The 15,076-nt window shown below is 37.8% G+C and overlaps 2 protein-coding genes across 2 annotated transcripts; one reads left to right on the top strand and one right to left on the bottom strand.

Moving 5' to 3' along the window:
- LOC109841647 (serine/threonine-protein phosphatase 7 long form homolog) lies at window positions 1,741-3,828 on the top strand. Its single transcript, XM_020410598.1, has 6 exons — window positions 1,741-2,139; window positions 2,219-2,443; window positions 2,522-2,609; window positions 2,694-3,116; window positions 3,184-3,244; window positions 3,421-3,828. The coding sequence occupies exons 1-6, from the start codon at window positions 1,793-1,795 to the stop codon at window positions 3,729-3,731; spliced, it is 1,455 nt and encodes a 484-aa protein (XP_020266187.1). The 5' UTR covers window positions 1,741-1,792; the 3' UTR covers window positions 3,732-3,828.
- On the bottom strand, window positions 6,802-14,873 carry LOC109845070 (protein ECERIFERUM 3-like). The gene is made up of 11 exons (XM_020414293.1): window positions 14,685-14,873; window positions 14,361-14,560; window positions 14,007-14,242; window positions 13,113-13,332; window positions 12,298-12,419; window positions 8,228-8,484; window positions 8,030-8,137; window positions 7,694-7,900; window positions 7,484-7,594; window positions 7,237-7,410; window positions 6,802-6,957 (listed from the first exon to the last, which is right to left on the bottom strand). Exons 1-11 carry the CDS (start codon window positions 14,733-14,735, stop codon window positions 6,802-6,804), a joined length of 1,842 nt encoding a protein of 613 aa, XP_020269882.1. The 5' UTR covers window positions 14,736-14,873.

The following is a 15,076-nucleotide window of genomic DNA, read 5'->3' as shown; positions in this document are numbered from 1 at the left end:
GAAAATCAAATTCGTTTTCCTCTCTTTTGTAATCAAGTTGTAACCGAGATCAAAGGAATCAAAGTCATACTTTCTTTATTCTCTTCTTTACAATTTTCTCTACATACAGTACTGAATACGAAATATTATCCGAAGAGATTGCACCGGGTATGGAGAGGTTCACTCGCGTGTTTTGGGCATTTGGTCCTGCTATTAAGGGCTTCACTTTTTGTCTTCCGCTATTGAGCATTGATGGTACACATTTATATGGAAAGTACAAAGGCGTGTTTCTTGTAGCGACCGGTGTAGATGCAAATGGCGGGTTATTTCCTCTAGCATTTACAGTCGTGGAGGTGGAGGATACGTCTAGTTGGAAGTGATTTTTTGAACTTATTACAAGTGGATTCCAAGTGTCCGTGCGCCAAGAATAATTACCTTTATTTCGGATAGGATGAAAGGAATTATAAGGGCGTTACATGAGGGTTTTAGTGCACCACATCACCATCGATATTGTTTAAGGCATATAAGAGATAATTTCAAGAAAAAACACGGTGAGATTAATTTGCAAAATCTTTTGTGGCAAGCCGGGTGTGCGACCGACACATTAGTGTATGAACATTGCAGGGAGAAAATCAAGTCTTTGTCATTAGATGCACATAATTGGATTGAAAATAACTTGAAGCCCCAATTCGAGCATCGGTGGGCATTATGTAAGGATGAGGGTGTGCGGTTTTGCATGATGATGACTAATTGCTCCGAGAGCTTTAACGGCGTTCTTAAAGGAGCACGAGCTATGCCAATACAATCTTTGGTTGCGAGAACATTCTATAGACTAAACGCATACTTCAACAAAAGGCGTGGTGATGGCATAGACTGGACAACACGTTACACACCAAAAAATGAGTCCATTTTGCATAGAAGAATTGAGGCAGCAAGATCATGTCAAATTACCGTATTCAACGACAACGAATGGCAGGTACAGGATTGTGACGGTATCTACACCGTTAAACTATTTGATGTTGATTGCACTTGCACATGTAACATACCACAACTCCAAAAAATACCCTGTGCACATGTGCTTGCGGCTTCTTCTAATCAGCCGGGAGGTGCTAGAATTCCCAGAAATCGGTATTGCTCGCCTTGGTATTCAACAGCTCACTATCAAAAGACATATAGTGAGAGTTTTCATCCACCTGATGATAGTCGGTATTGGCCTGAATATAATGGACCACATATAGTTCCACCTCAGTACCGGAGACAAGCAGGTCGACCACGATCTGTGCGAATTAGGGGAACCATGGATCAAGGGCGAGAAGGAGTGGTCAAGCACAAAAAATGTAGTCTTTGCAAACAACCGGGACATACTCGACCTCGTTGTCCATCTAGACACAATAGATAGCAACTAATTGGTAATTTATATCATTTTTTTATTTTTATATACTTTAATAAAGAAACTGAATTACTATATGATTGATTATTAACATGTGTATAATTATATGTGCAGGTTTGTACACCATGGATCCTGGGCCGGTTAGTGATGAGGTCTTATATGACCAGGCTCAGCATCGTTCACATATTATATCCTGTACAGAGGTAATTCAGTTACTTTATAATTGTAATATTTGCATTTACATAATATTGCATTCTTATACTATCATTGTCTATACAGAGAGGTCCGAGTATCGTTATGGTTGATCAGTGTTGTAAAAAGCGGCAAAAAGCGGGGCTATCGCGGCGCAAATCGCGGAAGCGGGGCTTGACTTGTTCAAAGCTTCGTTGGATAAAGCTCGATTGGCCCCTACTGATTGCGTTGATGGATAGATGGAGACCTGAGACCAATACTTTCCACTTCCGAATGGGTGAGGCTACCATTACTCTACAAGATGTATCCGTGATACTCGGTCTCCGTATAGATGGTCCGTGCATTACCGGCACTGATAGTGATGTATGGCCTCGAAGATGTGAGGAGTTGTTAGGTGTAGCTCCAGAGCCTATGCCTCGAGGAAATATTAAGTTGAAGTGGTTGAGAGAGATCTTCTCAGTACCGTTGCCTGTTGATGCCCCACAAATTTTGGTTGACCAACATGCACGTGCATACATTATGCACATGATTGGTACTATATTATTTCCAGATTCAAGTAAAGATAAAGTGCATGCGAGGTATGTGTATTTATAATATGAATCTGTATTTCATTGAATTAGCTTATTTTAATAAATTGGAATATTGTGAATATGCTAGGTGGTTACCACTCCTCGAGGACTTGGACGTATGTGGTACAAAATCGTGGGGTAGTGCCGTTTTGGCGTATTTATATAGAGAGATGTCAAAAGTGGCACTTATGCAAAACAGTGAGCTTAAAGGGTGTCTAAGCTTATTGCAAGTATGGGCATGGGAGAGACTTCATTTGAAGCCGAGACTATGCACACATTTACAATTAGATGGACAAATTCCACTGGGATGCAGGTATTGTATTTTTTATGTAGCGAATATAATTGTAGTTATCATTGTGGTACTAAATGTATGACAAACATTTTTTTGTAGATGGAATGTCGAAAAATGCTATGACGAGACCCCGGCTAGACAATTGGATTTCTACCGGAATGAGCTTGACCGTATGAAGATTTTTCAGGTAATTCTCACCGAAAAACATGTGCTTTTTCTTCTACATACTGAAAACCCAATTCTGATATGCAACTGCATTAAATTATTATAGATGGAATGGGAGCCCTACACCCAATTTCTACCTCAGCTACCCCCAATATGCACAGAATACCAAGTTGTATGGAGAGCTAGAGTTCCTCTTATATGTTTGGAGATAGTAGAAATGCATGTACCGGACCACGTGCTTCAACAATATGATCGTGCACAACATGTTCCGCAGTTTGTTGAAAAGATAGAGAGGAAGGCAAAGAAAGGAGGCCAACAAATAAACTGGATGATCGTGCACCAAGCTTTTATACACAGATGGAATGATAGGCATTTTTGTATTGTCAACCAAATTGAACCAACTCCTCGGGAATCAGATTACTACACTTGGTATTGGGACATAACCCGAAGATGGATACTTCATTCGACCACAATACCGGTTGAGTCGCAAAGAGGATATGTGCCCCGGGGTATAGATGAGAGAGAATTAGTAAGTATTTTCATATTTTGATTTAAGTCCATTTTTATTGGTACTTTATGTGTTGAAAAATTTGCAGGTATCAGCAATAGATGAAGTTCAAACTCTTGCAAATCGTGGCTTGGAATTGGCTCGAGCAGGTACGATAAAATTAAATCTCAAATTTACAGGTATCAGCAATAAATGAAGTTCAAACTCTTGCAAATCGTGGCTTGGAATTGGCTCGAGCAGGTACGATAAAATTAAATCTCAAATTTACATTCTGTAATATCAAATTTAATATGAAATTTTGTTTTTGAACTATCTATCGCAGCAGATAGAAATCCCGAAGCACATGAACATGTATCAATATATCAGGCTATAATGCAGAGGCTTCAACAAGCCTTACACCGAACTCACGAAGATCGTCATGATGGACGGGAGGTAAGGTCATTCGTATATACACGACAACAGCGACAAAGTCGAGGACGACGCAGAAATAACGATGAAGCTGGACCTTCCCAACGTGTCGACGATGGAGCTGGACCGTCACAACCACAAACGCAACCGGATCACGAACTCGTCGAAGGGCGGTATGGAGGACGACGAAGACAAAGGAGGAGGAGGAGAGTTCTTGGATGTATGTAAACTACAGGTTATATACATTACAAAACTATTTAGGGATGTGATTTTTGGATTTGTAGTCGATAATATCGTGTGATATGTTTGATTTCTAAGTGGGTTTGTGGTGATATTATGTTGGATTTGTTAGTGGGAGTTTGTGGTGTGATATGATTTGTTTGATTTGAAATGAGTATGTGGTGAAATCCGTATGTAATTTGTTAGTGGGAGTTTGTGTGGATGTATGCACAGGGACTACATGAAATGCAGTGGTGAAATGAGTATGTGACTTGTTAGAGGAAGTTTGTGTTGATGTATGCACAGGAACTACTTGAAATGCAGACAAAATTACACAAAAATGTGCACAGCGAGTGCACGGGACTGCTAGTCCCGTGCACTTGGTGTTCAGCAAACGACTGCCCTCTCTGCTTAAAAGTCGGGACTGCCAGTCCCGACTTTTAAGCAGAGAGCAGCTGCTGGAACACCAAGTGCACGGGACTGCTAGCCCCGTGCACTTGGTGTTTACTTTTAAGCAGAGAGGGCAGCTGAACACCAAGTGCACGGGACTAGCAGTCCCGTGCACTTCGCAAAAGACCTTCCGCTGCAAAACCGACCCTTTTCTTCTGAAAAGGGTCAGTTTTGCTAATATTTTTCAGTTTAGGTCGATTTTGCCTATTAATTTTTAAAAATGGTTGGTTTTAAAAATTTCTCCATTATTTTATTATTTGAGATGAATAGTGATGCTTTATTGCATTATATTTTATAGTTATCACTAGAATTTGCTTATCAATATTATATTATTTTTAATATACAATTATTAACAATAGTAATTTATACCCACCATTACCCCCACCAAATTATCCTACCAAATTATGCAACTTCATAATATTATCCATCATTATCCCACTAAATTATCCTACCAAATTATCCCACATTAAGAATTACCCATCATTGTTTCACTAAAGTATCCCAGTGTCAAAAAATTATCCCACTTTACTAATTATCCCAGTTCTACTTAAAAAGTTCTAGGTGATTCATCCACCTCCAAAAGGACTTTTGACGTATATATCCAAAGTTTTGCCTTCCTTTATTTTTGAACTCACCCAACTTCCAAAAGTTATCTTTGCTCTTCTCACACTATTGTTGTGGCATCATAGATGGATTTTTATCATAAAAACCAAAAGTTTTACCCCCATTTGTTTTTTACACCCACCTCCAAAAAGAATTTCTTTTGCCTATAAACCCGAAGTTCATACCCATTTGTCTTGAAATATATGCATTTCCAAAATTATTCTTAGACACAAAATACTCAAACGAATTATTTTGAAATCCATTTTGTATTTAACAATTTGAATTTGTTGTAAGACTATCAGCAATGGTGTCTTATTAATTGGAAAGGGACACCCACTAGTGTCCTATTTGTTGTCTTATTTGCCACCAAGGATGGAGAGAGACTCAATTGTCTCAAATAAATGAGACGGTCTCAAATTCAACATGGGCCCATGCTTTTTCTGGAAATCCGCACGGTGTTTGAAAAAAGCTTTCATAGTGGGGTCCAAATTAGACATGAATAAGACACCATTGGAAATGGTGAATGTTTGTGGGGTTTATTTGATTATGTGGAAGAGAGAGAATATTATGTGGCATGTTGGGAATGACAATTAAATAGGACACCATTGGAGATAGTCTAAGTGGTATATTTTTGTTCTAAATGGTTAAATATCTATTTTTTTAACCAAATACTTAATTTAAATTTTTCGATAGTTTTCACGTTAATGCAGCGCGGCAACGTGCGGGTCAATGTTGCTTGTTTAATTGTGAATTGAGTCTTGTACCCCGCCACTGTTCAAAACAGTACTCATATAGTCCCACATGAGGTTGTGACCCCCAGCAGCCTTCGCTTGCGTTTGTTTTAAGTATATATAGTTGGCAGGGACACCAAAGAATTTATTAATTTTACTTGCAAAAACCTATTGAGGAAATAAACAAACCTGAACAAACTCTTTGATCGCTAAGCAGCCAAATTAATTTGTCGGCAATGGGAGAGTTACCCGTTCTAATTAGTTGCCATAGTTTCATTTGCGTCGAAGCAAATTAATTTACATCAGTACATGCAGCGTACAAGAACATTCTCAATAATTAAATCCTATGAGCATGCTGCATTTGCAAGTAGGTTCGGTTTAAGTCGTTTCAATGTTGTTATGAGTCTCCCGCGTACATTCTAAAAAAAGGGAAAAATTACAAAATAGACCGTTTTTGCTAATTATTTAGCAAAATAGACCGTTTTGCTAAATAATTAGCAAAATAGACCTCTTTTTGGCCAACAGGTCAAAAAGAGGTCTATTTAGCAAAACAGCTCAGAAAACATACGGGACTAGTAGTCCCGTATGTTTTAATCACGGATTAGTGAAATTTTTTACTCAGAAAACATACGGGACTACTAGTCCCGTATGTTTTCTGAGTCACTAATCCTTGATTAGTTGGCTCTAAACATACGGGACTAGTAGTCCCGTATGTTTTCTGAGCCTTATTTTTTAAAATCGACCTTTTTTTTTCAAAAGATGTTTATTTTGCTAATTATTTTTCAAAGTGGTCTATTTCGCTATATATTTTATAAAAATGGTCTATTTTGCAAATTTTCCCTATTTAGTCCATTATTGGAAAAAACAATCAGATGAATATATGGGTTAATTCCTTTGAGATAATTGGGTCAAGTAGATTAGCCTGTACCATCTAAATTCAAGGATAGCCTCAAAAAAGAAAAAAGAAAAAAAAGAAAAAAAAAGAAAAGAAAAGAAGAAGAAGAAGAAGAAAGCAAAACAAAACAATGAGAAGAATTGTCAAGAACAAAGAGAGAGGCAAATAAAAAAGTAGAGGTACATCCGAAATCACTCAAGATAGTGCTGCAACAATTTGCTCCCCTAACCTCTGTGAGAAATACAAATCATGTAATCACTAATTCATAACAGTAACACCAACAATTCATAGCAGCAATACTACTAACCCTTATGTTGTTACATTGGAGAAAAGAAAATTAAATAAAAAACAAGACAAAGGAGGAGAACAAGTTTGAAAATTTTGACTAGCTCAATCTATGTCACACGGGTTTTAGCCCGTGTTTCATCGCTGCAGCCCAAACCACATCAATCTTTTCTACATCTATCGCGCCAACCTCGTGATAGTTCCATCCCTCTAAGAAATGGACCACGCCTCCAGCATGACAAGCATGAACTACTCCTCGATCCAGCGTGTACTGTTCCAAAGAGTAAGGATTCAGGTAATATTCGATACATCTTTTTGAGTGATCAGGACAAAGATGCTCAATAAATTCACCGACTAAAAATAGATACAGAACATAGAAGGAGCTAAGAAGAAAGTTTATAAGATAGAACAGACTAATCTAGATTTCTGAATCAAGAGGAAAATGAAGGGAACTCTAGTTACCTCACACATCCCTGGCTCAAAGATTATAGGACAGAACAGACTAATGTAAGATTTCTGAGTAAACGGATTAGTGAGGAAGTCGAGTTACCTCACACATTCCTAGCCCTTGTACATCTTCAGGCAGTTTCATCGCAGCCAACTTCCCGTAAGTGCAGTCCCTTCTGAAACCGATGATTGGAGGCACAACGAACTGGTGGAAGTGAGTTCCGGGAGGTGCCCACCTTTGCTCTCTAGGGGTAATCCACTTCCCAACAATCCAATTCTAAAGATTTTTGATGATGAGTTAGAGACCAAACGCTAACAAACTTTTGGTCCTGAAATCAGAAAAGTGATACCTTGCAATTTTGTGCTGCCTGGTATTTCGTAACCTGCACCAAGTAATGCTGGCAATCTGCTGGTGCTTCCTTCTGGATCTTCTGAAATCTTTCTGCCGATAGCGTCAACATCTATAACATTCATAAAATTTGTATTAGTAGTTTGATTGCTAATTTTTTATTTTTTATTTTTTGGAAATTCGGAGGGAAAAAATGAACGTTGCAGCTTACCATGACGCGGATTTTCTTTCGACACAAGTACAACGCGATTGCCCTTCCTAGTTTCGATGTGGATCCATTCAGGAAAACCTCTTTTGCATCTGAGGGGATCTCATTGAGAATAACTGCGGCTGTTAATGTGTTCCCATGTACTACTCTGACCTTGAGATCAGGGTGCTTGTTAACAAAGAGCGTCCCACCACCATTTAGTGCTTCATTCTGCACAAAACCAAGGTTCAAAACCCGCGATATTGTTTTTCTCCCAAGTAATATTATCTAAAATAGGGAATTTAAGTTTCTCTCACGACAATAAAAAGAACCTAAGGTATCTGAACTCTGAAGTATTACCTTATTCAATGCAGCAAGGCTTATCACCTTAACCCCCATCTTATTTGCCCTTAAGATACTCATCTCAATCTGTTTATTGATGCCCTCCGTACAAAAAGGCAAGAAATACTGCAAAAACATCAAAAAAGAACCCTCAATTATTTAACACAACTGACATGAAAACCACTCCCCCCAAAAACACACCACAAGTCCACTTACATGGAACCCGTGTCGAGGAACCAGCCATATCTGGTGCAGTTTTCCTCGCAAGTTGTAGAAGGCGAGAACGAAGGTTTTGGACCAAGCCCACATCAAGAGCATCATTGTCATTCCGAGAGGGAGGAGGAAAAACATGAATGGTTGAATGAAGAATGGGATTGAAGCGACACTCCGGAAGACAATGGGAGCGTGCATGGAGTGGAACATGTCGACTATGTGAGCCAGGAACACGAAATCAGGAGCCTGGTCATTCTTTCCTGCACTCATTCAGTTTAAGTGTGGGTTTAGCCTTAACAAAGGCATAAGTAGGGGTTCGGTCCCGTACTTGAAAAAAACAGTTAGATGGATGTACAGTTAAATTATGCATAGGCTGGTCATTCGCCCTATGTTCAATAGTGAAGGGGAAAAAAATCTGGTTTGAGCAGGTATTTTACGACTTTATGTACTGCGCTATACAATATACAAGTTACTTCAATACCGACATACTGTATATTTTGAGAATTGTTATTGAAGTAAAGCAAGAGGAGCGTGATTAATAAGCACTAAAGGGAAAGTTGAATGAGTGTACCAGGTGTTCAGGCTTTCCAGTACTGCACTAAGAAAATGAAGACATGAAACAAATGACCCTATTTTAGGTCATATATGCATTCATTTCTTCAATGTGAGCTAAATGATACGCACACGTTTTTTTCCCCCGAAGATCAATAATAAATCCTTGTTAATCCTTTGTAAAATATTTGGAAACTCAGATTCGATAATGGTTGGTTTTCAGGAGGATCAAGACCGATTGTCTCAAGAAAACAGCATTTTCTGGCGCGATTTGTTAGCATTGCAGGCCGTTAGGGATGTCCTATATTCATTCATTTTTTAAGTGCGAGTCTGATATAGAAAGATATGAGATGAGATTATATTTAGACAAATATAATCAGATTCAATTTCTGTCAATGAGTCAACATAGCCCTTGCAAAGTTTCAAAGGGTGGCATGTAGAAAATTAGAAAAAAGACAATGAAATTAATAGGCAATCAGTAAATATCGAATTATGGACTTGGCCCCATCAAACCGAGTCTGTTATGAAAACTTTCTATAAAGTTACAAACTGAGGCAGTGATGCCCACGAAACAAGTCCCACACTTGAGCCGTGGATGTCTGAGGCTCAGAGCTCATTAATGGATCATTTATGTCAAAGCCTTGGAAGTTGGATCCAGCTTATCAGCCTTTGATATATCATTTATGATATCAGATTTTTTTCCCCCTCAAAATATTCATTCTCCTCTTCAAACAAGTATCATGTTGATTATGAGAAAAGGGTGTTGCTACAGGGACCCAAGGCATGAGACAAATGAGGTGTCACCATCCGGTTTGCATGATGCACTGTTCATGAACAGTGCATCATACAACCGGATGGTGACACCACACATGTCCCATGCATTGAGTCCCCTATTTAGGTCCTTGAGGCATTAATGATGAGAAAAATAGTATGAAAACTTATCATTTTCTTGTTTTTAAAAGAATCGTTTGTTTGTTTCGGTGGAAAGTAGATACTTGGGAAAGTATATATAGTCATCTTTTCAGAAAAGCATCAACTGCACCCGGATTCATGACATTAAATATGCACCAAATGGATGTTAGCTGTTTTGATCATTAAATTCGTGCACAAATTCAAGAATCGACATCCTTTGGAGCACATTTAATGCCATGCACCGTCCTTATCGGAAGTTGGAACAAGACATCCTTTAGGGGCTGTTTGGTTGTTGTTGGTAAAGTTGTGTATTTATGACACAACTTGGAAGGTTGTTATCCACCTGTTCAATTTTATTTTTATACTTTTCTTTGTTTGTTTTTTATTTCATTGGAATCATAAATTGCTTGTTTGGTTAGTAAATGTATTTTATACTTTTCTTTGTTTGTTTTTTATTTCATTGGAATCATAAATTGCTTGTTTGGTTAGTAAATGTAACTTTAATTGTTTGTTTGGAAAGTATTATTTCATTGGAATCATAAATTGCTTGTTTGGTTAGTAAATGTAACTTTAATTGTTTGTTTGGAAAGTATAAAAAATTGTCCCTACTCAAATGATAATATTGGTTGGAATTATTTTTTATTATTTTTTCCTGACTTCAACGTCAGCTTTCTCCTAAAATCATGTCTTTTTTTTATGAAATCACTTTACAAGCCACATCAGCATATGAAATAACTTTACACTATTTTCACAACTACAAACAAACAATTAAAAGTGATGAAAGCTGACATTGGGACCCACTTTTTTACACTTTCCATCCTTTTACATGGTAAAAACATACAACCAAACAGCCCCTTAGGTGCACGTTCATTATTTTCACCTTGTCTCCCTTGATGGTTGGGTGTGGAAATGGACCCCATAAATGCTTTGTTGTTATTATTATTATTATTATTGACGGGCACACATGAAAAAAAAGCTTCTGAGAAAGTATTTCTGACATGAATTTTTGCCATGACAAACACCACTTTCTAGACTTTCCTATATAATCTATACCCCTTATAAGCAAACATGTAAATTTAGTATTTAAAAGTATTCTAACAAAATCATCTTCTTGACCCATACCATCGCGATTACATCCTTCACCCCTCAAACCGTAATAATTTTCGAAGTGGACTTTGTAAGAGGACTTAATTTTATGCAAAAATTGTTAGGGGTTCTATTAGTAAAAAACTCTTATTAATACCCAAAGTCCTACCCAGCTCCTCCTTTATTTCCGTTAGCCTCCTCTCCTCCTTCTCGTCTCTGTTCCGCCGCTCACAAAAAAAAGAAAAAAAATGGAGAGAATCTGAATCGACGGACACACCGCTCTGTTCCGCCGTCTCTATTCCGTCAGCCTCCAACTCCTCCTTCTCGTCTCTGCTCCCATCCTTCGGACCACCCCGCTGACTCCTCCGATAGTCTGATCTAGTCACCCAAAAGACAGAGAGAATCTGAATCGACTTATCGACACCGATAGCCGATCGGTCCATCAAAGAACACAATCAGGTAATTTTTTTAAATAAATAATTTTAGGGTTTTTTGGGACGAAAATTTGGGGTTTTGATGTTTTGCAATGAAATTAAGATTTCTGATTTTGAATCTTAGCTGAATATTAGTTGTTGAATTAGGGGTTATAATGTTTGGACGGCTTCGTCTAGGTTTTTGTTTTGAAACTGAAAATTATATTTGATTTAGCTATTTGGGTGGCACAATTATGCCTTCTGACTAGTTTTTCACGGTCTCCATAAGTTTAAAAGAAGCTTATCAAAGTTGAAAGATAGAAAAAGGAAATAATGTTTACTTGTTAAAAAGTTCATCTCCCTTCTAATCATGTAAAACTCGAAAATCCTAATGGACGATAATCTGATATATTTCTATTTGGTTTTAATTATAATCTCAATTTAACTTTGATTTGATGACATTCATATTATTGGATTGCTATCTAGATTAATTGTTTGATTGTTTTAATAATAATGATATTGCTAAGTCTTCGTTCCGGTATCAGTTTAGTTGATTGTTGTCATTTCATATATGTTATCTTCGCACTACCATGTCATAGGATTGATTGAATGGATTGGCAATGATATCAATTAAAAATGAATACTTCGAGAAACTCGAGTATGATGACTTAATTGAAGAATTCGCTTCAAAAAATTCAAGGAGAAGTGTTTTTCTTTGAATTAAATTGTAGCACAAATGTAATTTTTTCTTATATGAATATTGATTTTGCAAGAGAATATTATCAGTTTAAGCCTAATATAGAACGCTAAATGGTATTATATGTATTTATTTTTATCGTTATTATTCGTACCAAATTTTTAATATAAGGGGAAACCAAAATTGGATTGGGCTAGGGCAACCCAAACCTCGGGGTCGGCCCTGGGCTAAAGGCCTATAAACATAAGTAAATGCACTTGAAATATTATACGTATATGATATAGCTGGTGCAAAACAAGTAAAAGGAGTATTTTATCAGGGAAAAAAAAGTAAAATAAAGTTACCATGTTATGTACTTATTTATTTGTTAATTTATCTATTTAAAAGTACATGGCAAAGGCTTGTATATGTACCTGAGCTAACTTCCTTCTGTAACTCCCAGGACTTGCCATTGATTGTGCCTCCCAATGCATCAAATAGAGGCATAAAAAGGCAAAAGTTGGAGTTTTTGTCAGTGTGGTGGAGGGTATGGTACCTGTCAAATAAAACATTTAAGGCATAGTACTAGTTTTAGAAACTCTCACTAATCTTTTATCATGATACAAAGAGATTAGTTTCTTTTATCCTAACTCTATTTCTATTTTGCACCATACCTCACGTGAAGGATGCTTTGTGAGAATAAACTTGGAGGGTTTAACTACTTGGAGATTTAAAAATTAATGCAAAGCAATATCTTCTTTTTCTTTTATTTCTTTTTTTTACCTAACAAATGCACCAACTTTTGAGCATGAATGCTAGGTAATAAAGAAACAATGATATATCCACCAACATGACTTGTTTGGTTAAAAGCAAAGGAGTTAATGAGCTGAAAGAAGTAGTTTATGCACTTAAGATTGACTAGCATTGTCCTTGTAGCGAAAAAAAGGTTAAGGGACATTTCTCTTAAATGCCAAAAATAGATGAGGGGCTTCGAGTAAAATACAACCCTCACCTAACAACAGCAATTAATTAAGTTTGGTTGGACCTAATGTGACTCCTATGGACTGGTCACCTTCAAACATGAGACAACTTCAACATGTAACATCAAAAATAATTAAGAGCTAGAAATTATTTGGTAGGCCTTGTTTTATAACACAAGGGGTGAACTTGTATCATGCATGTAACATGCCTAACAAGAACTAAATAATTCCTTAAATTGGGTGCCCACAAGGAAAATAATTTAGCTTACGTGGGTGTGTAGATGAGGTATCTTAGAGTTGGAAATGCTTCAAAGATCCTATAGGGGAAGATCTCCACGTTGCAATGGCCCATGCAACTGAGGGAGTCAAACAAGAGCACATAGCCATAGATCATCCCAATAGAGCCAACTCCCACCAAAAGGGACCCAAGAAGCGGCGCGCTTATTATCACACCCATCACTAGATGCTCCAAAGGTGTAGCATATCCAGCTGCATATACGTACATCACAAAAAAGATTAAAGGAAGGGAAATAACAACTAGGAGAAAGTATCCGGCGTTTCTAGTTCAATGCATTAATGGTGCGTCAGAGAGACCAAGGGGCTGTTTGTTTGCATAAGGGGGAAGGGGAAAGCCTGCCAAAAGTGTCAGTTTTGGCAGGCTTTCTTGCAAAAACGTCTCTTTTAGAGGCGTTTTTGCAAGGCTTGTTTTTGTAAGAAAGCATGCCAAAACTGACACTTTTGGCAGGCTTTCAACCCATTTCCCCCCTCTAAAAGAAGCAACCAAACGCGCCCCAACCGCGTTGGATCGGCATACCAGCCCTCAAGTCTACCAATCCAATGATTAACTATCCTCTTTGTACATTATCAGTACAATGAATCAGGGCAACATTACGAGAGATAAATGAACCCAGTTGGATCAGGGACGTTGGTCTATTGCATTAATGATGGATCGATGTTTAAATTTTTTTTTTAAGTATGGTTGACGTCGCTCTTTTGCACCAGTAGTGCAATAGATGGGAACCATCATATAACTTTCTCAGCAATGACTTCCCCATGTCAGGCTGTCGGTGACATTTAATCCCCTCATTAAACACTGTACAAGAGTAGACTTTGGGGGCAGAGAGAGAGAGAGAGAGAGAGAGAGAGGGAGATGAAGTGCATACCAGTGAAGGACATGGGGACTCTAGAGGAATGGTGATGGGAGTGGTAATTTTTGAAGAAATGATGTGATCCATGAAAGTATCTGTGAGCCAAATAGAAGCCAGGCTCTGAGACGAGCACATGGAGCATCATAACTACAGGGGCACCTCTCAGGTCCCAAACCGGGAGCTCGCTTATGTTGGGCACCAAGTAACAGAACAACGCTCCCATAAAAGCTTGAAGAATCAAGAAGTTGTCCCTGCACCAGATAAAACATCATCATATAAAGATCACGATTTATAACATAGTATCAAAATATTATTATGAAAGAAAGAAAAAAAAAAAGAATCGGAGGAGCAGGAAGGATGTATATATACCAATCCCATTCCTTGTCAATCTGATTGAAATCAACGCCGTCTTTGATGATCCTACGACGACGAACCAGGAAGAGCCAGTTGCCGAACATGGTCCAAAATTGGTATACTAGACCTCTAAGCATACAAAGGATCAAGATGTGAAGGCACCACGAGTCCTTGGAGTAGATCACATTGGCTACAAATGGACCGTACAGTAGATACTGCAAAATAGAAAGAAAGAGCTAGCATTTAATAATAATAAAATAAAAAACAGTTAGGAGAAGAACAATGAAAAAAATCATGAGAAGGATTTTTGAAATATTAAGTCATGAAGACATAACACGCCTTGTACAGTCCCATGTTGTCCCAAGGCCAAGAAGATAAAGAAGCAACCATTCTCAACAAAAGAGAGAGAGAGAGGAAACAATAACAAGAAGAAGAAGAAGAAAAATACAGAGGGACTAGAAGAGAGAAGAAGATGGGACTTTCGTTTGTCTCTCTCTCTCTCCTCTCTCTCTCTCTCTCTCTCTCTCTCTTCCCCTCTAGATGGTTGAATGCAAGGTTATGTCTTTATATAGAATGGGAGGGGTATCTTCTATATACTACTCCTACCTTAAAAGCAAAATCTCAAAGATCATTGTTTATGCTACAGAGTAAATATTTATGCTACATAATATAGAGGATATTAAATTCACTGTTTATACTACAGTATTATTTTCAGCCATAAAACTACTGTT

The sequence above is a fragment of the Asparagus officinalis genome, chromosome 1, assembly GCF_001876935.1.
Source record: "Asparagus officinalis chromosome 1, Aspof.V1, whole genome shotgun sequence".
Taxonomy (NCBI): Eukaryota; Viridiplantae; Streptophyta; class Magnoliopsida; order Asparagales; family Asparagaceae; genus Asparagus; species Asparagus officinalis.
Note: the sequence above shows the minus strand (reverse complement) of the source record. Positions and strands in the feature narration are given on the sequence as shown.

Bases quoted from the DNA above. Each gene is read 5' to 3' on its own strand.
- LOC109841647 (XM_020410598.1), top strand. From the start codon at position 1,793: ATGGATAGATGGAGACCTGAGACCAATACTTTCCACTTCCGAATGGGT. The intron at 2,444-2,521 runs GTATTGTATTTT...ATTTTTTTGTAG, and splicing joins CAAATTCCACTGGGATGCAG to ATGGAATGTCGAAAAATGCT. The intron at 2,610-2,693 runs GTAATTCTCACC...AAATTATTATAG, and splicing joins ACCGTATGAAGATTTTTCAG to ATGGAATGGGAGCCCTACAC.
- LOC109845070 (XM_020414293.1), bottom strand. From the start codon at position 14,735: ATGGTTGCTTCTTTATCTTCTTGGCCTTGGGACAACATGGGACTGTAC. The intron at 12,420-13,112 runs GTAAGCTAAATT...TTTATTTGACAG, and splicing joins TACCTCATCTACACACCCAC to GTACCATACCCTCCACCACA. The intron at 7,411-7,483 runs GTATCACTTTTC...AAAAATCTTTAG, and splicing joins AGGCAGCACAAAATTGCAAG to AATTGGATTGTTGGGAAGTG.